This window comes from Arachis ipaensis, chromosome B08 (assembly GCF_000816755.2).
Source record: "Arachis ipaensis cultivar K30076 chromosome B08, Araip1.1, whole genome shotgun sequence".
Lineage (NCBI taxonomy): Eukaryota > Viridiplantae > Streptophyta > Magnoliopsida > Fabales > Fabaceae > Arachis > Arachis ipaensis.
Genome location: NC_029792.2, coordinates 58945564 through 58970928, shown reverse-complemented (window position 1 = coordinate 58970928; position 25365 = coordinate 58945564). Strand labels below are relative to the sequence as shown.

At 38.4% G+C, this 25365-nt stretch overlaps 1 protein-coding gene and 1 long non-coding RNA gene across 3 annotated transcripts; both read left to right on the top strand.

Annotated features, from left to right (window-relative positions):
- Positions 14228-17618, top strand: LOC110265314. The gene is made up of 4 exons (XM_021108250.1): positions 14228-14457; positions 14558-14702; positions 17136-17188; positions 17605-17618. The coding sequence occupies exons 1-4, from the start codon at positions 14367-14369 to the stop codon at positions 17616-17618; spliced, it is 303 nt and encodes a 100-aa protein (XP_020963909.1). The 5' UTR covers positions 14228-14366.
- On the top strand, positions 20920-24277 carry LOC110265910. Of its 2 annotated transcripts, XR_002352463.1 has the most exons (4): positions 20923-21608; positions 21710-21877; positions 21958-22102; positions 24242-24277. It is a non-coding gene; the product is annotated as an uncharacterized LOC110265910 (long non-coding RNA). The 2 variants fall into 2 exon arrangements; XR_002352462.1 differs by having other exon boundaries at positions 20920-21608; positions 21710-22102.

The window sequence follows — 25365 nt, the reverse complement described above, 5'->3', positions numbered from 1 at the left end:
AATTGCACTTTGTCACCTTTGGAAAGCTCCTCTGTTGGAATCTTCCTGTTCTTCCAACCCCTTTTTGTTTTGTTTCTGCGTTTCATCCCCTTTTTTGTTGATCTTTCTTTTCTGGCTGTAGGCTTACCTTGGGGATTTCTCTCTTCAGTGGCTAATACTCCAATATCCTCTTGGACTTTTTCATCCTTCTGCACAATCTTCTGCCTTGGGATGTTGTTGTGAATCACCTTGTCAATTTCCATATAGTCCCTCCTCTCATTACTAAACTGGGCTTCTGGTAATACTTTCAGAGTGACACTCTTATCATGCATCCTGAGAGTTAGTTCTCCTTGCTCTATGTCTATGATAGCTCTAGCAGTGGCCAAGAATGGCCTTCCCAGTATAATAGAGTCACCATCATCTCCATCTGAATCTAGAACCACAAAATCTGCAGGGTATATGAAATTGTCCACCTTGACCAGAAGGTTTTCAACCATACCCCTGGGGTATACAGTTGACTTATCTACTAGCTCTAGAGATATCTGTACCGATTTAACTTCCTCTATACGCAGCTTTTTCACCAAGGAGGATGGTAGTAAGTTAATACTTGCTCCTAGATCGCACATTGCTTTAGTGATGGTTAATTCCCTAATGGTGCAAGGCAGCAAGAAGCTCCCTGGGTCCTCAAGCTTCGGAGGAAGCCCTTTTTGAATCAAAGCCCTGCATTCCTCAGTAATCAGTATGGTTTCTTTCTCATCCCAACTTCTTTTCTTATTGATAACCTCCTTCAAAAACTTGGCATACAGAGGCATTTGTTCAAGTGCTTCAGCCAAGGGAATATTGATCTCCAGCTTCTTGAAATTCTCAAGGAACTTATGAAAATGTTTGTCCTTAGCCTCTTTGTTAAACTTTTGGGGATATGGCAGTGGGGGTGTGATGCTCTTTCCTACTTGCTGCTGTCCCTAAATCACTTCTTTTGAACTGTGTGACTGGTTATCCTTCTCTTTAAGTTTCTCAGTGCCCTTGTTTGGCATCACAACTTGATTCTTGGCTTCATCTTCCTTTGTTTGCTCCTCATATTCTATTGGCCTTTTGCTGCTCTCTGCTTGCTTCTTTGTAGTGTTATTGTTGCTCATCAATGTTCTCCCACTCCTTAATTGTATTGCCTTGCATTCTTCCTTAGGATTTGGGATTGTGTCACTCGGCAGTGAGCTTGAAGGTCTCTCAACAGAAATCTGTTTGGAGATTTGCCCAATTTGCCTCTCTAGGCTCTTCAAGGAGGCTTCATGGTTCTTGGTTGTCATTTCCTGGTGTTTCAACATTTTGTCTATCAAGGTCTCCAATTTAGTGAGTCTTTGAGATTCAGGTGATGCTTGTGGTGGGTTGTGAGATGTGGGTGGTGGATGGTAGGCATTTTGGTTGGTGGGTTGGTTATTGGATTGGTACTGAATGGGGTTGGGGTAGTTGTTTTGAGGTTTTCTGTAGGGGTTCTGGGTAGTTTGCTGCTGGTTGTGGTTTTGGTTATTTCTTGAAGTGTTTTGGTTTGAGTTCCTCTGCCATGGTTGTTGGTTTTGGGTGTGATTATCTCCCCACCTGAGGTTTGGGTGGTTCTTCTAGGATGGATTATATGTATCACCATACACTTCAATTGGTCCTTGGTTGTGCATATACTGTACTTGCTCTTGTTGTTGTTCTTCTTGAGTTTCTTCATTTTACCCCTATGTGGATGATGGTTGGCTTGTGTTAACTGCTGCAACTTAGAGGCTATCAATCCTCTTGACCATTTGCTCAAATTGTTGTTGAATTTGCTGCTGCATCATCTTGTTTTGAGCCAAGATTGAGTCCACCCCTTCTAGCTCCATTACTCCTCTCCTTTGTGATGGTTGGCGATTTCTTTGATGAGCAAAGAAATATTGATTGTTAGCCACCATGTCAATAAGATTTTGAGCTTCTTCTGCTGTTTTCATCAGTTGCAATGATCCTCCAGCTGAGTGGTCAAGTGATTCTTGAGCCTTTAGAGTGAGTCCTTCATAGAAGTTCTGCAACTTGTCCCACTCAGTGAACATTTCTGGAGGACATTTCCTCAGCAGAGCCTTGTATCTCTCCCATGCTTCATACAGATTTTCAGCATCCAATTGCGTGAATGTTTGCACCTCAGTCTTTAGCCTGATGACTCTTTGAGGTGGATAGAATTTGGCTAGAAATTTAGTCACCAAATCATCCCAGATAGTGATGCTTCCTTGAGGAAAAGGTTCAAGCCATTGTGCGGCCTTGTCCCTTAATGAGAACGGGAACAACAGAAGTTTGTAAGTTTCAGGATTCACGCCATTGGACTTGACATCGTCACAAATCCTTAAGAAGGTAGACAGATGTTGATTTGGATCCTCCAATGGTCCTCCCCCAAACGAGCAGTTGTTTTGGACCAATGTAATGAGTTGTGGCTTCAATTCAAAGTTATTTGCATTGACATTAGGGGTGAGAATGCTGCTTCCACAATGTCTAGCATTTGCAAAGGTATAGGAGGCCAATACTCTCCTCTGCTGTGGGTTATTGTTAACCCCTCCTCCTGGATTAGATGGATCTCCTTCCATCTCGTGATATTCTTCCTCAGATTCTTCCTCTCCAACAATATTTTTCCCTCTTTCAGCTCTTCTCAACCTTCTAAGAATTCTCTGGTCAGTTTCAGATAAAACAAGAATGGATCTCCCTGTACCTGACATACAAACAAAACAAAAGAAACACCACCAGTAACTCTTCAGTCTATTGCTAGAACGAAGTTTTGTTTAAGCAAAATTTCAAACAGTTAGCGTGTCAGTCAAAGATTAGAGAAATAGAAAATAAAAATGCTAGATCTAGATCACCACCTCACTTAATCATTGTCAATCTAATCAATCCCCGGCAACGGCGCCAAAAACTTGATGTGCGGAAAACGATCCGACACAAAACTCACCGCCAAATGCACCGGGTCGCATCAAGTAATAATAACTCAGGGGAGTGAGGTCGATCCCACAGGGATTGAAGGATTGATCAATTTTAATTTAGCGGTTGATTTAGTCAAGCGAATCAAGATTTGGTTGAGAGATTTTTGATTTGCAGAATTTAAATTGCATGGAAAGTAAAGGGAATGGGAAATTTGCATGAAATTAAAGAGAACTGAAATTTAAAGTGCTGAATCTTAGAGGGCAAGAAATTAAATGGCAGAAACTTAGAACGCAAGAAATGTAAATTTCAGAATCTTAAAGTGCAAGAAATGTAAATGGCTTGAATTGTAAAGGGAATTGGGAATTGGATTTGCAAAAATTAAACAAGGAAAAGTAAAATTCAACACACAGAGGAGTAGAAGATGCCTTGGTTGAATCGGATCTAAAACAGAAATATAAAAGAGCTTGAAAAGCAGTAAACAGAGAAATTGAGAGTGAGAATCCAGATCTCAGGACTCAAGGGACTAGATAACCAAGTCTAGATCTCAATACCTTCCTAGATCCAACAAGAACAATTGCAAAGGAAATGAAGAAATGTAAATTGCAGAGAAAGTAGAAGAAGAAGCAATTATCAGAAACTGAAATTCAATTGTGCAGTAAAATTAAACAAGAACCCAAGGTGAGATTGAAACAGAATTCTTCAATTCTCCACCCAGGATCCGAAGCAAGAAAAGTAAAGAGTATTCAAGCAAGAACAAGGAAGAAGAGAGATCAATTCTCCTCCAAATTCTCTTGAATTCAAACAACAATGCCAAAAAATGTAAAAGTGAGCTCTCTACAAACTACCAAATAAAAAACGAAAAGAGAGCTCCCTAGAAACTTAAATCCTAATCTATTTATACACTTTCTTCAAATGGTCTTCAAGCCTTGAATTAGGCCTTTGCTCTTGATGGAATTGGGTTGATAGAGGCCTTGGTTGATTGCTCTTGGAGTTGGAAAGAGAACCGAAGTGAACCGGGTTGGGAATTGTAAAAGCTTGAGTAAAAGTTTGAGTAAAAGTTTGAGGCAAACTTTTACTCAAACTTTTTACATCAGCAACCCCATTCTTGCTGCTACCAACGTTTGAGCTAAAGTTTGGGGTCAAACTTTTGCTCAAACGTTGGCCCCCTTATGCACACTCATGGCGCCAACGTTTGCCAAAAAGTTTGAGGCAAACGTTGGCGCAAACTTTTTGTCTCCAGGGTGTGTTGCTGATGGCGCCAACGTTTGCCAAAAAGTTTGGGGCAAACGTTGGCGCAAACTTTTTCTCTCCAGGGTGTTGATTTGTGATGCCAACGCTTGCCAAAACGTTTGAGGCAAACGTTGGCTCAAGCTTTTCTCCAAAAGTTTGAGCTAAAGTTTGAGGCAAACTTTTGCTCAAGCTTTTTGTTCCCTGGTGCATTTTCACTTATCCAAAAGTTTGAGCTAAAGTTTGAGGCAAACTTTTGCTCAAACTTTTTGTTCTCTTTTGCTCCTAGCCATTCCTTCTTGCTTCAACCTTTCTCCAAGCTTTCTTCACCTATCATTAATCAACCAAACACATCAAAGCTATGCTCAAAATCATGAGTTTGTCATTCTTTCATAATATGTGGCAATTATAGCATAAATCCTCATGAAATTACATTAATTCATCTATGGTTGATTAAATCAAAGGAAGCATGAAAATCCACCCAATTGGCTTGCTTATGGCTCAAGAAAGTGCATAAATCAATTGAAAACAAAAGAAAAAGGCTAGTGAAACTAGGCTAAGATGACTTGTCATCATTCTCTCTCTAGAAAACTACCCTAAAATATGTTTCTAACCTTATCTAATTGCTCTCCCCCTTTGGTCCTTCTTGAGTTGAGTTGGATTTGGGCTTGGATGAGCTCAGAAATCGCCCCCAGCGTGTACCTTTAATGAGGTCACGTGACAAGTGTCACACGTACGCGGGATGTCATACGTACGGGTGGCCTGGCGAATTCCTTCGTCACGCGTACGCGTGGCCTTGCATTCACCAAATCCTTATTTTTTCATGAATTCTCTATCTTGCATGCTTTTTTCTTCACTTCTTTGATCCAATCCTTGCTTCCTAAGCCTAAAATCACTAAATAAATACATCAAGGTATCTAGTGGAATCAAAGTGAATTAAATTTAGCAAATTAAGGGTTTAAAAAGCATATTTTTACTCTTAAGCAGAATTTAGGAGAAATTCACAAAACCATGCTATTTCATTGAATAAATATGGGATAAGTTGATAAAATTCACTAAATTTAACACAAGATAAACCCTAAAGTTGGGGATTATGAAAGAGCTTGAAGAGGTGGGTGAGGAAGAGCTAGAAGAGTTGGTAAGGAAGAAGTTGACAACCAAAAAGTAGAGGCTTTTATGCAAGAGTCTAAAAGAGTAACTCCATTCCAAGAGAAAATTGAGTGGGTAACAATTTGACCAATGAACTTCATCGGCACACATCAATATGCTATCTTGGAAACAGATCACCAACTTGAAGTCCTTCTTGGAGTGTTCAATAGTGAAGCATTAGATGTTGGTTAGAGTAGAGGTCTAAGGATCATCAAAGAAACCAAATCAAAATTTTTACTTCAAGTGGGGTGTTTTAATGGAAATTTGAGAGTTTGTTCACCCGAGTACAAGCATAAAGATCAACAAAAAGGTGAACGGATGACTAGAGTATGGAATCTTGGTATAAGCTTTGACGATCAACGATCTTGGGTTCTTCATACTTGCTTAGAGTTGCTTGAGAGTTTGATGTGCTTCATTTGGGATCCCGGAGGACCTTTGAAGAGCAAATATGGGTGGAGTTTCAAGGAGGAAAAGAAGCATAAAACACCTTGACATGAGCTTCATAAAAAATGCCTAATTTAAGGATAATAAACCAAAGTGCTAGGTGGGAGACACCCCACCATGGTAATATCCTTCTGATTTTCTCTTCTTTTAGCATTTGTTTCTTTAATACTTGCTTATCTTACTTAGCTTAGTTTAGTTGCATTTTAGTTTTAATGAATTGTTCTTAAGGAATAATGTGTTTTAGGATTGAAAAACCTCTGTTGGACATCATGTTTGGAGCCTTAGAGCTTTTAAAATTTTGCAAAAACCGGATTTTGTGCGTGGGCACCCACCTGTGCGTACGCACAAAAACCCATTTCCATTGATTTGTGCGTACGCATGCATAGTTATGTACGCACAATACAATTTATGCTCCCTGCTGGGTGCACATGCACAGACCTGTGCGTACGCACATATGACCCTTTCACCTAATAAAAAAAATTGTCATTTGTGCATGCGCACCCATCTGTGCATATGCAAACATACCCATTTATTCAGTGAATTGTGCACACGCACCCAGCTGTGTGTATGCAGACCCTTTATTTACCTCCCTGTCGGGTGTATGGGTGATGAACAGATTTTTGACGGTTTAGAATTTCACAATAAATCCTCGTTGCAAATATAATATCTAAACCAACAAAGAATCCTTTTATACAAAAATTTGTTTGTCACAAGTAACAAAACCCAATAAAAATAAACCAAAGTATTTAAACATCGGGTCGTCTCTCAAGGAATTGTAGGGAAGTGTAGTTTATTATTGGTTGTGGAAAATTATCTTTTTGGGTTTTTGAAGTAAGGAACAAGGAAATAAAATGGCAAGAAATTAAATTAACTAAGAAAACTCTTGGCAAGGTATGAGAATTAGAAGTCCTATCCTAGTTATCCTTATCAATTGTGATGAGAATTGTCCATTGCTCCCACTTAGTTAACCTTTAACTATGAAGGAAAGTCAAGTGGATAAATCAGTTTGATTCCTCAAGTCCTAGTCAACACCTAAGGAAAGACTAGCTTTAGAGGGATCCAAATCAACTAGTAACTTTCAATTATCAATCAGCAAAGCAGTTTGATAACTCAAGAGTCTCCAATTACTCAACCAAAGCCAAGAGGAGAGAAATCCACACTAAAATCCAATCAAGCATTCTATCAAACACTTGGAAGGCATAACATAAAAACAGAGAAAAGCAATAAGAGATAATAAAATCCAAACAACCAATTGAAAGCATCAATAACATAAATTGAAGAAAGCAATCATAAATATGAAATACCTCAAATTGCATTAAATAGAAAATCAAATTTAACATGAGAACTCATAAACTAAAGTAGCCACACAAAGTAATCAATAAGGTAAATAAATAAACTAGAGTGCTAAGACAAATAAAAGTAGAAGAGAAACTAAATTAAACTAAGATAGAAATCTGAAATTGAAAAGGAATAAAACTAAGAATCCTAAAACCTAGAGAGATGAGAGAGTCTCTCTCTCTAGAAACTACATCTAAAATCTAAAATTATGTGAAGGAATTTTTGTGTCATTGAATGAATGATTCCCCCACTCTGCAGCCTCTAATTTGTGTTTACTAGACCAAAAACTGGGGCCAAAACCAGCCCAAAATCGCCCCCAGCGTCTTCTGCAATTTCTGCACATGGCGCACGTCACGTGTACGCTTACGTCACGCGTACACGTCGCTGAACTTTCGCAAGATCACGTGTACGCGTCACGCACACGTGCGCTTTGCCTAACAGTATGGCAACTATGGTAAATTGCATATTATTTTAAAGCCCTGGATGTTATCTTTCCAACGCAACTGAAACCGCCTCATTCGGAACTCTGTAGCTCAAGTTATGATCAATTTAGTATGAAGAGGTCAGGCTTTAGCAATTCCTTCAATTTCTTGTATTCCTTCCACTTTTGCATGCTTCCTTTCCATCCTCTAAGCCATTTCTACCCTATAAACCCTGAAAACACTTAACACACATCAAGACATTGAATGGTAATAAGAGAGGATTAATAATTAGGAAGGGAAATGTTTTCAATCATAGCACAAAGTTAGGAAGGAAAATGTAAAACATGCAAATTATGTGAAAAAGTGTGAATTTAGTGGATAAAATCCACTCAATTAAGCATAAAATGTACCACGAAATAGTGGTGCATCAAATCTCCCCACATTTAAACATTTGCATGTCCTCATGCTAAGCTCAAGAGAAGCTATAAAGGAGTGAAGAGGAACGGTAAAACTTATGAAATGCAACCTATCTATATGAATGCAACTAAATGCAAAAATACTTCTACCTACTTGGTTAAAAGTAACCAAATTCTCCAAGACAAACATAAATCAGATTCCACTAATTCAAATCACACAATAAGAGACAAGTAAACTTGTAAGAAGACAGCTCATGAAAGTCAGGAACATAGAATCAAGCATTGAACCCTCACTGGAAGTGTATATGCACTCTAATCTCTCAAGTGTCTAGGGTTAATCTACTCTACTCTTCTCTAGTCATGCTTTCTAAAACTTTGTTCTTTATCTAACCAATCAACAAAAATTTAGTATACCAATGCAAACATCATGAGGTCTTTTCAAGGTTGTAATGGGGCTAAGGTAAGGGTGAGGATATATGTATGGTCAAGTGAGCTATAATATGAATCTTTGACTAACCTAAGCTCTCACCTAACATACACACACTCTATGTGATTCCAAAATCATGCCTAGCTACCCTTTCACTTTTGTATAATTTCACATACTCATGTATCAAATTTTCTTTAATTTTACCACATATGCACTAATCTTTTATTAAACTTAACATTGGGGTAATTTTGTCCGATATTTATTTATTTATTTATATTATAATAAAATTGTTTTTTTTTATGAACATGAAAGCAAACATAACATATCAATGCATATGGTTTTTCTGGTATCACATGAGTATGCACCCAAATTCCTAATACTTTTGTCAACACAATTTTTATCAACCCAAGTTCCCACAATTTCCCACACTAAATTGATAAACAATCTCTATCTTAAGCTAACCAAAGATTCAATTGGGGTAATTAATTGTTTTTCCGCTTAAGGCTAGTCATGTGGTAAAATATAGAACAAATGGGGATTAAAAGGCTCAAAGTGGCAAACAAAGGTAATTGAAATGGTAGGCTATTTAGGATAAGTGGGCTAATAACAAATGATAGCCTCAATCATATGTATGCATGCAAAAACACTAAACAATTGACATATAGAATGGAACAAACTATAGATTGCAATCATAGGGAAGAAAACACACAAGAATAAAATATTATGATTAAATAATGTAATCATATAATTAAGCTCAAAATCTCACAGGTTGTGTGTTCTTAGCTATAAACCATGTTCCAAATTACAATATTCAAACAAGTTTAACAAAAAAAAGTTTTAATTTAAATTAGTGAAATGCAATAAAAAGGTTCTTGAATAAGAATTCATCACTCCAACCAGGTAGTGGTAGAAGAACATGCACAACATCAAACAAACATGCAATCAAACATGCAAATGCAACAACTAATTTAACAAGGAAAATTAAACATTGGTGTTAAAATGAGAAATAACTAACCCACGGAAGTCGGTATCGACCTCCCCACACTTAAAGATTGCACCATCCTCGGTTCATGCTAAGATGTGCAAGTGGACGGGCTGCTACAACTGATGCTTTTCTCCAAAGATTGTGCAGATGGACTTGTCTGTCGCCTCATTGAGAAGCTTTTTCCTTCCCTTCTCAGTGGCCATCCTGAAAGAAGAGGAAAAAGAAGAAAAGTAACCCAGAAATAAAGATAAGAAAACAATAATGTATGCGTGGGTTAATGCCAAATAATAAGTGTCTCAACTACATGGTAGCTACAACATGCAAGTAAGAAAACAGTAGAAGCAAATGGCATATCAATAGTGCAAAAATTGCAACAATGGGGGAGAGAGTGTGGGTAATGCAAGATAGTATAAGTGCATATCAATGCAAATAGAATGCAAGTATCATAAAAGATTAGCATTGACTTATGAATAATAATACCCAATCAGAATAAAACAAGTCAAGAAGCACGAGAATAATGCAAGAGATATTTAACATTCGAGCAAGAAAATTCAACACCAAAGAAAAAGTATCAAATTTAGAAAAGAATATAAAAACATGCACAAAATTAAAATTCAATGAGTGGAAGTATGCAAATGTAATAAGCAAAAGAGAATAAGGATGAGAAGTTAAAGGAATGAAAAGACGAAAGTAAGAAAGGAGGAGGAAAGAAGGAGAAAGGAGAGAAGAAGGAAGTAAGAAATGGAAAACAGGGTGTGACGCGCGCACGGGCATCATGCGTGCGCGTGAAAACTGCCTTAGCCATGCGACGCGTACGTGTCGCCCACGCGTACGCGTGGGTTGCTGAAAATGAACACTGACGCGCGAGCGTCAGTCACGCATATGTGTGAGAACCCGCGCGGCTCCAGCACCATGGCATCATAACTCCCTATTCAAGCACTCTTTCACGCCGATTGGCAATCCCACGCGTACGCGTCAGGGGCGCTTACGTGTGGATTGGCAAAAAAGCAGGGGACGCATATGCGTGGGTTGGCTTGTGCGCCAGGCACCCCTCCCGCGTCGTTCCAGCACAACTCTTTATTTAATTTTAATGGTTGTGCATACCCCCATATGACGCGTGCGCGTCATAGACGCTTGCGCGTCGTACACCATTTTTTTTATGCAGAATGCAGGTGATTATGCAGAATTTTATAAATGAACACTGAGAAAAAATAAAACAAAATAAAACTAAGAATAAAAATGAAAGATCATACCATGGTGGGTTGTCTCCCACCTAGCACTTTTAGTTAAAGTCCTTAAGTTGGACATTTGGTGAGCTCCTTGTCATGGTGGTTTGTGCTTGAACTCATCTCTGAACATCCATCAATGCTTGGACTTCCAATAAGCTCCATTCTTCAAAATTAATAGCTCCAAGCTCTGATGGAGTTCTTCACAAGCTAAGGGCTCCCAAATTTGATCCTCATGTATTCCGGGATCCCAAATCTTGTTTCCACATCCGTCTTTAAGTGGCTCATCATCGCTCCAACCGGGTTGTTTAACCTTGGAATTATCATGTAAGCAGTCAAACATCCTCCTAGACCTAATTAATTGAGAATTATACCAACCCTTTGCAATTAGGCCATGAGCTTCCAACCATAACGAACCTAGGATGGTGTTGCCAACCACTAACCATCTCCCTTTTACTCTTAAAACCGCAGATAGCTCTAAGTTGTCCATCTGTTTCAAGCAAACCATATTCAAGTGGGAAGGTAGAGTTTAAGGATAAGAATTTTACCCACTTGAATGTTGTGTTAGATGGTAATGGCTTCGGGGAAGGTATCTCCAGTGGCGGCCTTGCTAATGTATACTTCAATCTCTTGGGCTCTTTTTTGATGATCTCCACCTCTTGACAAGATTCTGCAACATTAACCTCTTCCTCTAGTTCAGTGGGAGAGGGTTCAATTGTAGGTAAAAACTCATTAATTAGTGAACCCTTCACATGATCAACCTCTTCCAAGTCTTCAACCATGACATGTCTTGGAGGTTATACACCCTTCTCAGCATCAAATTTAAATGTTTTGGAAGGAGGTTCTATGACTTGAGATTTCCATAGAGGTTCCGCATCTCCTAAGTCCTCAACCACTTCCTCTTCTTCAATAATTTCGGCGTTCTCCACTTGCTCTAGTACAAAATCTAGCTCCTCCTTGATAACTTCCACCTCTTGACAACTTTCTTCAATTCCTCCAAATTCTTCATTTGTCAGGAGAAAGGGCTTATAATATGGAGGTGGTTCTTTTTGACAAGGGTATGGAGATGGTGTATATTAAGGTGGTATTTCTGATTATGGTTCATATGGTTCGTATGGTGGTTGGTGTGGTGGATAAGGGTTAGGGTCATATGAAGGTGAATGGTGGAAAGGGGCTTATGAGTATGGTGGTTCAAAGCTGTGTTGAGGAGGGGGTTCACAGGCATATGGTGGGGCTTATTGGTAACTACAAGGGAGTCCACCATATCCATTGTCTTGGTGATGCCAGGGCATTTTGGCCAGTTTCACTGACCTTTTCTTTACTATTTTTAGGGTAGTTTCATGCATTTTCTTAGAAAATAAGCTCTTTTTGGGTAGATATTCACTTACATCTTGATTCAAGCATACATTGTGTACTTTACATGATTTCATGAAGATTTTGCATGAATTTAATGACAAATTGGATGTTGCATTTCCCATGACTTGGATTAGAACTTTGATGCACTTTATTGCTTGATTTCAGGACAAAAGAAGCAAGGAAGAACCACGTTAGCAGCCACGATAATCTAACTAACGTACCCACACTTTCACTTAACGTTAACACCACTAACGTCCTGAGCTAAAAGTCTCTGCCTACTTCACACTTTCTCTCTGCAAGAAAAGCTAAGCCCAATGATGAAGATAACTGCTTCAAACTCAGAATCCAAAGGCCCACACCCAAGACTTGAAGAGCCAACTAGAAGATCAGAAGAGTAGTATATATAGGAGTAGCTTTGAATTAGTTGAGAGGGTTGGAAACTTTAGGGAGCCGTTGGCCTAGAACTACTCTCTGTATTTTACTTTCTCTGCACTTCTAGTTTACCTTCAGCATGTATTCTCCATCTTTGTTTTCATTTTCCAGAGCTATGAACAACTAAACCCCTTTCATTGGGTTAGGGAGCTCTGTTTTAATTTGATGGATCAATTTTAGTTTTCATTCTCCTTCTTCTATCTTTTCTCTTGATTTTACTAGAAAGCTTTCGATCTTCATCCAATTGGGTAGTTATCTTGGAAAAGAAGCTATTCATACTTGGATCTCTTCTGAACCTTGAAAGAGGAATGAAGGGATCATGCTAGAAATGCTTTCTCATGCTGGACCAAATTGGGTTTGGATGGATATGTGACTATAATCCTTCCAACACTTGATTTGGGAAATGCATGTGGTATAATCAGTGACCATACTTCATCTCTTCTCATGAGCAATTGACCAAGGAATTGGCTATTGATCAAAATTTGAGAGATTGAATTACAAGGAATTGTAATTCGATCACTTAAGATTGCCAAGGAGATCAATGAATGCATTGATTGAGAAAGAGATGAAAATGAACTTGATCTGGAGAATGCAACATCTCCTGAGCCCAATGAACTCCCCATTTCTGATCTTACCCATTCTCTTTAATTTCTGCCATTTACTTTTATGAGCAATTACCCCATTCCCATTTAAGATTCTGCAATTTACTTTCCACCATTTACATTCATCTCTTTAATTCCAGCGTTTACTTTGAAAAGTCTTATTATGATCAAGTCTCAAATCATATAGTTATTTATAGCCTTAATTTCAGAAATTATTTTATTAAATATAATTAAGGCAAGTTTTGATTTATTAAAATTGAGATGAGTTATGATTATTATCCAATTTTATAATTATTGGATTATTTTCTATATTTAAAGTATAAGGTTGATAGTTATGAAATAATAAGGATTTTATATGATTTAGATTAAATAAGTAATATTTTAAATATTATTACTACTATTTTGGAAAATGAAGAAATTAAGTATATTATTTCTAATTTTTAGATTTGGGCATTTTATTGAAAATAATTTATGAAATTGATGAGCAAATAGTATTTTTATACATTATTATTAATGGATTAGAATTTATTTCTAATTACTATAATATCCTTATTTTTATTTTAAATTACTAAAATGCCCAACCCTAATTTTTAAAAGAGAAACCTTAACCCTGAAAACCCTACCCGGTTCCCTTTCAACCACACAAGCACCCTAACAGCAGCAGCAGCTGCAAACAAAACGAAAACACAAGAAAGAAAGGGCTAGGAAGAAACGGGGGGGAAACAAAGGGAGGCAGGGGAGGAAGAGAGGCACGGCTAGCAACAGTGGGCATCGCCGTCGCCGCCGAGTTGCCAGCCGCCGCCGCCATGGCACACCGAAGGAAGAACGGGAGTGAGGGAGCTTAGCCGCAGGAAGAGGAGGCGCGGGTCTGACTCGTCCCCGCAGATCCGCTCATTCTGACCCGTCACCGTCGCGAGGAGGAGAAGTCCCTGTCGCCGTTCCGTGTGGCAGTGCCGTCATCGTTGTTCTTGGAGATCCACGATCAGAGGACGCCCGCGCGGGGGTGGAGGACGTTGCTGCTGTCGCTGCTGTTAGAGCTACCACCAGCTGCGTCACCACTGCGCCTTGCCTCACCGTTGTTAACCTCTCCATAGTCCACTGTCGCCGGAGCTCATGCCATCGCCGATTGAGCACCACGAAGAACAGCACCGCGTGAATCAGGGAAAGGAGATGCCTTTCTGCCTCTGCTCCTGGGTTTTGGATTCTGACCAGGCGCCACTGCCGCTGTGGACTTAATGTTGCTCTGGTCTTGCCCTGGCTCCATTTGGAACCGCTGCTGTTGGGTAAGCCTTACCCTGTTTCCAATTCTCTCTTGTTCCATCAATTCATTCCTACCTAGAAGCATTGTTGCTGACACTAGTTGTATTGAATAAAATGGTTATAGTAAGTTGCATTGTCGCTGCCTTTACTGGAGATGGTTGCTGACTCTGTTTAGAGATGTATGTTACAACTAGTATTCGTTTTAGGGACTGCTTCATCTGTTGCTGGAACTACTAACGGAACCATCGCTGAGGCTTGTGTTCTTTGGTTCGGTCAGTATTCTTTAGCTACCGTAAGTACCTCTGCCTCGAGACCTTGCCAGTTCATATCCCGTGATGTGTTTTAAGGTTTCGCAATAATATTGTTTTCTAGGATTAAGCTATCGGAGCCACATGTTGCGCATAAGGGTTGTAATTGCTGCCGCGAAAGTGAACAAAGCTGTGATGCGAGCTGCCGGTAACTTCAGGTTGATAGAGACTTCCGGTGGCGCGTTTGAGTTATGGAATTGCGTTTTGAGGTAGGGGCACTTTCCAAAACTATACTTTATGTATTGGAATTATTACATATGGATACTGATGTGAGAAAATGTGTATTTGGTGATTGTATCGGCCTTATGTATGACTTGATTGTCTCGAAAGCTTATGAATGTTTGTTTGGCTGAATTATTGTGCGGCTTTGTAAAATGTACTGTTTTGAAGTGATTCTTTAAAGATTTGAAATCTGAGTTTAATTCGTTGAGGATTGATTTGATTTGAGTCAATTATTTGATGATGTGAAAAGTCGAATGCACCTTTGAATTCAGCCTGGTTTACTTTAATTGACTTGATCCTGGATAAATGATTTGTTACTGAACCGTTTCTTTAAAGCTTTGGAAATGAGTTAAATCGGTTGATATTGAGTTGACTTTGAAATGGTTTTCTTGAGATATGCCACTGAGGCGACTGTTGGATTTAGCTTGATTTTGAATTGATTTTGGATTCTGGACTGTTGAAAAGAATTGTGGAACGGTTTAGTTGGGACCCAAACCGGGTGGCAAAGTCCAAGTTTTAGGGGAGTTAAAGACTTCTACTATTTTATTTGAATTATCAAGAAAAGGATGATTCATGCTTTCGAAATGAGTTAGTAAAGAGGAAATTGCGATTTAGTCTTGCTTCTTAAGAAAGGCATTGTATCTCTTTCAAGAGAAAGTTATTTAGATGAAACTTGTGTTTTAAAGCTGTTTGAATGCGAAAAGGGTTTATGCCTTTGAATTTGACTTGGGGGTTTCAATTAAAGAAGTTTCAATGACTTTGAAAGAACCTGAATGTCTATTGACAAGTTTCATTTTGAAATGTTTTGAGAAAGGTTTTAAGTACTCTTTGAACTCTGAACTTTTGCAAGACAAACAATTTTGAACAGTTAAAACGCTTTAGAATTTATCATGGGGGTTGAAGCTGGTTTTGCCTAAGTAAAGGAAATGGCTTTGAAAGAAGTAAATGATTACGTGACTCGGTTTGGCTTAGATCCTATTTTATTACTCAAATTGGAAAGCCAAGGTTTTAATGATTTTAAATGAATTCGGCGAAATGAGTTATGCTATTCTCCCCTAAAGACTTGGGACTCTGCCGAGAAACTTTGTTATAAAATCCCATTGTGGGATGGGTGATTTTGAATGTTCCCAAAGTGAATCTTTAACTTTCCATGGTTTTGGAAGTTTCGGAAAGAGGATGCCGAGAGCGGCTTTGTTTTAAAAAGGGAACTCACTTTGAGTAAATTTGGCTTATGAGCCTGAGATGATTTGAGAAACGAGATTTCTAAAAGCCAAAGCTAAAAAGAGTTGAAATTTGATTTCAAAGTGAAATGGCTTGAGAAAAGTGATTTGTGGCTTAAATGCCAGTTTTATGAATTTGATGATGTTGAATGGTGGAAGTGCTGTTTTGTTATGGGCCGGAATGGCTGTGTATGATTATGAATATTGGCTGGTTCTAGATTGAACCGTGAGCCGGAATGGCTGTGTATGATATTGATTTATGGCTGATTGCCGTATGAGTTATGGGCCGCATGGCTGACTATGAATTATGAATTTAAGCCGGATGGCTGAGATGGATGTTGATCCATGGCTGGGACTGAATGAATATATGCTTGAGATACCTGGGTAGTAGCAAGGGTTGTGGTTCATCCTACTTGCTCCAGGTTAGAGACTGTGGCGCCTGGGTAGTAGCGGTAGTAGTGGTGATTCCACTCGCTCCAGGTTGAGCTTTTAAACACCCGCCTGGGTAGCAGCCGCAGTAGTGGTTATTCCACTGGCTCTGGGTTGAGCGGGTAGTAGCAATGGGGTTGTAGCTCAAACCTACTTGCTCTGCGATGGGTCTTTCTGTCCATGGTTAGCTACCAGGACCTGTCGGGTTGGCTATATAACCGACAGATGATATCCTCAGCCACAAGGGACAGGAATGCATCATATGCATCTATGTGACATTGTTTGGGTGTGCATATTATACTTGGTTTGCCTATGTGAATAATTGCTAATTGTTCTACTTGCAATAACTGTTTGTTTGTTCTTGCATCTTCCTATTTGTGTTTGCTACTGGGACTCTGTTGGACTGTGGTGATTGGTTGATGGTTGGATTGTTTGGGCCTAGAGCCGTGGTTGAAATGAGATGAACCGATGGTTGCTTTCAGTTTTGTGTTTCTGGTTTGAAATAAAATATGAAAGGCTGTTTTGGTTCAGCATAGATAAACTGTTTTGAAAGGCTTTTGAGTTTTTGAGAATTGAACGGTTCCTCTTTTAGAAAAGATTTCCGACTTTATTCTTACTGTAAACCGTCGTTTTTGAAAAGAGGCATGAGACGATTATTAATCACTGGTGCGGTTATCTTCATGTATCCTATTACAGTAATTCCCAAAAACCCTCTACTGAGAACCCTTTCGAGGATGATGTTCTCACCCCCCTACATTTTTTCCCTTTCAGGATATGGGCACAGAAGTTACGAAGAGCTTGTTTAATTGTTGTTAAGATGCTCTGTATTGTTTTAGTTATGGTTTACCGTACCCTCGCCTTTATCTTGATATAATCTGTAAGAGGGATAGGAATTGTATTGGATTATGTTTGTAATATTATTTATATATATATTTATATACATATGGATGTACTCTTTATGAGTTTTGTAAGTTGTATGGTATCTATGGATGTACGTTATCGGATGGAAGTATTTTTGGGAGCGGTATTGCGGTTTAAAGTTTTAAACAGGCTCATATTTTAGTATTAAATAGTATAAGTGTCGTCCTAATGTCCGAGCTATCAGAGTTGCGCAGCCGGAAGCGTGAGCTTTGGTAGTTAGGGTGTTACATTATGGTATCAGAGCAGTCCTTCCTGTAGAGCCTGAGGAATGGACCGACTATGCTTCAATTGCATACTCTGAGCGTTTCTCATGGAATAGGTCTTGTCGAATGACAAGAATTAGAGCTTTATGCACATGACGATCTATTGATTAATGCCGTTAGTCTTGCGTTGCATAATTCTTGGTATTAAGTTTGGCCGGCTTAATACTATTGAATTATGTATATGAAAGCACTGATGGGTTATCATAGATGACGTACTAGTTTTGAGTAAAGCGAATCGTGGGTTTTGGGAATGTTGTAAACTATTTCTCGAGGCTATTCAGTTGTGTGTTTTGGATTTTGTTTGAGTCGACCTGTTCTTTCATGTCCTAACTTGAAGTTCTTGTTTGCTAATCCTTTGAAAAATAGTTTGACTTTTCAACTCTATTCCTCTATTCATATGCATTCTTGTTTGATCTTAAGTGCATATGTTTGGTTGAACTCCTTGTTGTATCTATCTTTCTCTGTTTGAGTTCTTCTTGATTCATGTATCCTTTGACATGACTTTGAACTTGTCCTACTGCACTGTGCATTTTAACTCCGGATTCCTAGTCCATTCTTAGAGAAATTGTTGATTCAGTGTTCCTCTTATTTGACAGTGAATTACAGCCAATTTTGAGATTTTTATAAAGTTGCTGTTGATTAGATATGTACTTATCTATATATGAATCTTTGAAGATTTCTTATACAGTTTAATAACTATTTATCTCTAATACCTCGCATGTACTCTTACTGGTTTACGGAACTACACTTACTTTAAAAGTAAATTGACTTTCTAGTAATTCTACTATAGCTCCAGTGCACATCTTCATTTGATTATGTATTTGGATATTTTTCAAAATTTTGAAAAGAAAGGATTTACCACTTTTGTCTCGGTTGAGTTTCGTTTGATAAACTTTACTTAATTCATTTTGATTTGAGTTTGATTTAGCATACTACATGGCTTATGCCATTGTTGTTCTTTTGAAAATGTTGGACTCATGGCTTTCTTCTTATGAACAGACTAAATTCTCTCTTAAGCCTTCCATCTCTATGAATGTCATACTTGACTTTGTTTTTAAATAATCTTTTACATTTTGTGAACATTTCCATTGATCTTGGTTTTTCTTCTCTGGTGAATCTCATTCTTATGAGTCAGTTTGATTCGTTTCAAGTTAGTGTATTGTTTATTCTCTCATTTTATCTACAAGAGTTTTTAGTTAAAGAATTACCTTTGAGAAATTACTAATGATTGAGTTGTCTTTTCCTATGACTTTTGTATTCTTTTGGATCAATTCAAAGCTTGTTTGATGACTCATGCCTAGTGAATCTTGTTTGGACTACTTTGGTTTAAGATCCTTTCTTGCAAGGCTTGACTCCTTTTTAGTACATCTTAAACTTCTTGAATGTTCTTCTGAGATGGTGATTTTAAGAACACTTTTGGAGTCTTGCTTTGAATTTTTTAAAGAAGTTTTGAATTCTCTTTGAAGAAATATTAAACGGAATTTATTTTCTGTTGCTTGATTGAAATTGAAAATCATTGTCCAATTTTGACGAAATTAATTTAAAGTTGGCATGCGCCATTTTAAATGAGGTTTTGGAAAGCTCCCTTGTTTAGTGGAAATCGGTTCGTTTGTAACGCACCACTTATTTGCTTTACCAAATTGTAAGCAAATTTTTACCTCGGAATTTCTCTTCTAAAAAGAGTTTAACTTCCTCTTTCATCCTTGCTAAAACTTTTATACACGCTTGTTAAATATGGACTTTGGAAATTTTTGAACAAGCATTTGATTCCTTCCCGAGTTTTATGAATTGCTTTTGGTTAGGTTGTGCACCTAACTATCTTTCTAAAATATTTGAGGAAATATTTTAGCTCTTAGCCAAACTTGTGTGCATTTTGTTTTTAAAACTCTACATGATCTACTTCAGCATGAAACTGTATTGAAGTAAAGCCACATTTATGCTTTTCCTACTCTCTTGAAGAATGTTTGTTGCTCAACTTTTCTTTTAGACTGCGAAGTGGTTTTTTTTGCAAGTTTTTGACTCTTTCATGAACAATGTATTCGAAAGTATTTTTAATCATGCTCTTGAGTTCTGTGAGCTTTGTCTTGGGTTTGAAATATTCTCTTCTGTAAACCTCATGCTTCCTCGACTCAGCTTGAGTTTGTTTCAAAATAATGCGCTGAATTTTCTTCTTATTGGTCCTGTTGGATTTCTTTGATACAAGGGTTATCTTTGAAGTTGTCAATCGATTTATTTCTAGCAAACTTCATTGGTTGAGTGTCCTTGTTTACTTGGATTGGATACATTCTCCCAAATCTATGAGTATTATTCTTGACACATGTCATTCCTTTCTGAATCTGGTATCCTTCTGAGTAGACTCGAGAATTGTTTTGATATCACGTGCGATCTGTAGATATAGTAACGCGATACGTTAGTTCTTTAAGACGTGATGTGTGCATACGAAAGTTGAAGCGGTAGGTGTGCAACGTTAATAGTTGTGGGTGTTTTGTTCCTTGCGAACGGGTTTGCGGTCGTTAGGCTTATGATCGGATATGGGGATTGTTAAGTGCCTGATGAGGTTGGAAAGTTGAAGCCCTGAGACTGATATGAGATTAGTGTGTGGATGTTAAGCACGTTGTTTTAACCCCATCCTGTTTTATAGCCTTTGATGTTTTGCCCTACTATCACATGATTGACCCATGTTATCTTTTGCATCGAGCCTACCTTGTAATGTTTGCTTTGCAATCACACTACTACCTTTGCACCCTTATGCATATGACGATCAAAGTATTTGGAAATCGTATATACATGATTATATTTTGAGATATTTTTGCTTCTTCCTTAAATTTGTTCAAGGGTGAACTGTTATGGAATTTCTTTCATTTTGTATCAATTTTCGAGGGCGAAAATTTTTATAAGGTGGGTAGAATGTAAGACCCAGAATCTTTGAAAAGTCTTTTTATGATCAAGTCTCAAATCATATAGTTATTTATAGCCTTAATTTTAGAAATTATTTTATTAAAGATAATTAAGGCAAGTTTTGATTTATTAAAATTGAGATGAGTTATGATTATTATCCAATTTTATAATTATTGGATTATTTTCTATATTTAAAGTATAAGGTTGATAGTTATGAAATAATAAGGATTTTATATGATTTAGATTAAATAAGTAATATTTTAAATATTATTACTACTATTTTGGAAAATGAAGAAATTAAGTATATTATTTCTAATTTTTAGATTTGGGCATTTTATTGAAAATAATTTATGAAATTGATGAGCAAATAGTATTTTTATACATTATTATTAATGGATTAGAATTTATTTCTAATTACTATAATATCCCTATTTTTATTTGAAATTACTAAAATGCCCAACCCTAATTTTTGAAAGAGAAACCCTAACCCTGAAAACCCTACCCGGTTCCCTTTCAACCACACAAGCACCCTAACAGCAGCAGCAGTTGCAAACAAAATGAAAACACAAGAAAGAAAGGGCTAGGAAGAAACAGGGGGGAAACAGAGGGAGGCAGGGGAGGAAGAGAGGCACGGCTAGCAACGGTGGGCATCGCCGTCGCCGCCGAGTTGCCAGCCGCCGCCGCCATGTCACACCGAAGGAAGAACGGGAGTGAGGGAGCTTAGCCGCGGGAAGAGGAGGCGCGGGTCTGACTCGTCCGCGCAGATCTGCCCGTTCCGACCCGTTACCGTCGCGAGGAGGAGAAGTCCCTGTCGCCGTTCCGTGTGGCAGCGCCGTCATTGTTGTTCTTGGAGATCCACGATCAGAGGACACCCGCGCGGGGGTAGAGGACGTTGCTGCTGTCGCTGCTGTTAGAGCTGCCGCCAGCTGCGTCACCACCGCGCCTTGCCTCACCGCTGTTGACCTCTCCATAGTCCACTGTCGCCGGAGCTCATGCCATCACCGATTGAGCACCACGAAGAACAGCGCCGCGTGAATCAGGGAAAGGAGATGCCTTTCTGCCTCTGCTCCTGGGTTTTGGATTCTGACCAGGCGCCACTGCCGCTGTGGAGTTAATGTTGCTCTGGTCTTGCCCTGGCTCCATTTGGAACCGCTGCTGTTGGGTAAGCCTTACCCTGTTTCCGATTCTCTCTTGTTCCATCAATTCATTCCTACCTAGAAGCATTGTTGCTGACACTAGTTGTATTGAATAAAATGGTTATAGTAAGTTACATTGTCGCTGCCTTTACTGGAGATGGTTGCTGACTCTGTTTAGAGATGTATGTTACAACTAGTATTCGTTTTGGAGACTGCTTCATCTGTTGCTGGAACTACTAACGGAACCATCGCTGAGGCTTGTGTCCTTTGGTTCGGTCAGTATTCTTTAGCTACCGTAAGTACCTCTGCCTCGAGACCTTGCCAGTTCATATCCCGTGATGTGTTTTAAGGTTTCGCAATAATATTGTTTTCTAGGATTAAGCTATCGGAGCCTCATGTTGCGCGTAAGGGTTGTAATTGCTGCCGCAAAAGTGAACAAAGCTGTGATGCGAGCTGCCGGTAACTTCAGGTTGATAGAGACTTCCGGTGGCGCGTTTGAGTTATGGAATTGCGTTTTGAGGTAGGGGCGCTTTCCAAAACTATACTTTATGTATTGGAATTATTACATATGGATACTGATGTGAGAAAATGTGTATTTGGTGATTGTATCGGCCTTATGTATGACTTGATTGTCTCGAAAGCTTATGAATGTTTGTTTGGCTGAATTGTTGTGCGGCTTTGTAAAATGTACTGTTTTGAAGTGATTCTTTAAAGATTTGAAATCTGAGTTTAATCCGTTGAGGATTGATTTGATTTGAGTCAATTATTTGATGATGTGAAAAGTCGAATGCACCTTTGAATTCAGCTTGGTTTACTTTAATTGACTTGATCCTGGACAAATGATTTGTTACTGAACCGTTTCTTTAAAGCTTTGGAAATGAGTTAAATCGGTTGATATTGAGTTGACTTTGAAATGGTTTTCTTGAGATATGCCACTAAGGCGACTGTTGGATTTAGCTTGATTTTGAATTGATTTTGGATTCTGGACTGTTGAAAAGAATTGTGGAACGGTTTAGTTGGGACCCGAACCGGGTGGCAAAGTCCAAGTTTTAGGGGAGATGCTGCCGAAAATTCTATAAAATCCGAGTCTTTATTGAAATGTTGTCTGGAAAATGATGAGTTAAAGACTTCTACTATTTTATTTGAATTATCAAGAAAAGGATAATTCATGCTTTCGAAATGAGTTAGTAAAGAGGAAATTGTGATTTAGTCTTGCTTCTTAAGAAAGGCATTGTATCTCTTTCAAGAGAAAGTTATTTAGATGAAACTTGTGTTTTAAAGCTGTTTGAATGCGAAAAGGGTTTATGCCTTTGAATTTGACTTGGGGGTTTCAATTAAAGAAGTTTCAATGACTTTGCAAGAACCTGAATGTCTATTGACAAGTTTCATTTTGAAATGTTTTGAGAAAGGTTTTAAGTACTCTTTGAACTCTGAACTTTTGCAAGACAACTCACTTTGAGTAAATTTGGTATGAGCCTGAGATGATTTGAGAAACGAGATTTCTAAAAGCCAAAGCTAAAAAGAGTTGAAATTTGATTTCAAAGTGAAATTGCTTGAGAAAAGTGATTTATGGCTTAAATGCCGGTTTTATGAATTTGATGATGTTGAATGGTGGAAGTGCTGTTTTGTTATGGGCCGGAATGGCTGTGTATAATTATGAATATTGGGTGGTTCTGGATTGAACCGTGAGCCGGAATGGTTGTGTATGATATTGATTTATGGCTGATTGCCGAATGAGTTATGGGCCGTATGGCTGACTATGAATTATGAATTTAAGCCGGATGGCTGAGATGGATGTTGATCCATGGCTGGGACTGAATGAATATATGCTTGAGATACCTGGGTAGTAGCAAGGGTTGTGGTTCGTCCTACTTGCTCCAGGTTAGAGACTGTGACGCCTGGGTAGTAGCGGTAGTAGTGGTGATTCCACTCACTCCAGGTTGAGCTTTTAAACACCCGCCTGGGTAGTAGCCGCAGTAGTGGTTATTCCACTGGCTCTGGATTGAGCGGGTAGTAGCAATGGGGTTGTAGCTCAAACCTACTTGCTCCGCGATGGGTGTTTCTGTCCATGGTTAGCTACCAGGACGTGTCGGGTTGGCTATATAACTGACAGATGATATTATCAGCCACTAGGGACAGGCATGCATCATATGCATCTATGTGACATTGTTTGGGTGTGCATATTATACTTGGTTTGCCTATGTGAATAATTGCTAATTGTTCTACTTGCAATAACTGTTTGTTTGTGCTTGCATCTTCCTATTTGTGTTTGCTACTGGGACTCTGTTGGATTGTGGTGTTTGGTTGATGGTTGGATTGTTTGGGCCTAGGGCCGTGGTTGAAATGAGATGAACCGATGGTTGCTTTCGGTTTTGTATTTCTGGTTTGAAATAAAATATGAAAGGCTGTTTTGGTTCAGCATAGATAAACTGTTTTGAAAGGCTTTTGAGTTTTTGAGAATTGAACGGTTCCTCTTTTAGAAAAGATTTCCGACTTTATTCTTATTGTAAACCGTCATTTTTGAAAAGAGGCATGAGACGATTATTAATCACTGGTGCGGTTATCTTCATGTATCCTATTACAGTAATTCCCAAAAACCCTCTACTGAGAACCCTTTTGAGGATGATGTTCTCACCCCCCTACATTTTTCCCCTTTCAGGATATGGGTGCAGAAGTTACGAAGAGCTTATTTAATTGTTGTTGAGATGCTCTGTATTGTTTTAGTTATGGTTTACCGTACCCTCGCCTTTATCTTGATATAATCTGTAAGAGGGATAGGAATTGTATTGGATTATGTTTGTAATATTATTTATATATATATTTGTATACATATGGATGTACTCTTTATGAGTTTTGTAAGTTGTATGGTATCTATGGATGTACGTTATCGGATGGAAGTATTTTTGGGAGCAGTATTGCGGTTTAAAGTTTTAAACAGGCTCATATTTTAGTATTAAATAGTATAAGTGTCGTCGTAATGTCCGAGCTATCAGAGTTGCGCAGCCGGAAGCGTGAGCTTTGGTAGTTAGGGTGTTACACTAGTGAGAACCAACAGATGATTAGCCGTGCGGTAGCTGTACCTGGTATTTTTCATCCGAGACGAGAAATTCGACAGTTGATTAGCCGTGCAGAGGCCGTACCTGGTATTTTTCATCCGAGAGGATCATACAGTTTGTCATGGAAGGGAGCACGCATGATTGGAAGAAGACAACAGGGAAGCAGAGGCTCAGAAGCAACAAAGCATCTTGAAGAACGGATGCTTGACGGTTTAGAATTCAAAATAAATTCCTGTTGCAAGTATAGTTTCTATACCAAGCAATCATCCCTTCTTACAAACATTTTTATTTGTCACTTAAAAAAATCCAATAAAATTGATAACCGAGTATTTAAACCTCTGGTCATCTTCTCAAGGAATTGCAGGGAGGTATGACTTATTATTAGCTATGAAAAAGGTAGAATTTTGGGTTTTTAATGTATAAGATAAAAAGCAAGAATAGTAAATGGCAAGAAAGTAAATTGTATTGAATTAATTTAAATAAATAATAAAACTCTTGGCAATGTATAAGAACTGGAAGTCCTATCCTAGTTATCCTTATCAATGGTGATGATAATTGGGTTTTAATCCCACTTTGTTAACCTCAAACTATGAAGGTAAATCAAGTGGACTAATTAGCTTAATCCTCAAGTTCTAGTCAATCCCTGTGGGAAGACTAGCTTTAGAGAGATCTAGATCAATTAGTAATCTGCTAATTTCAACCACTGCTTTATTTGATAACTCAAGCA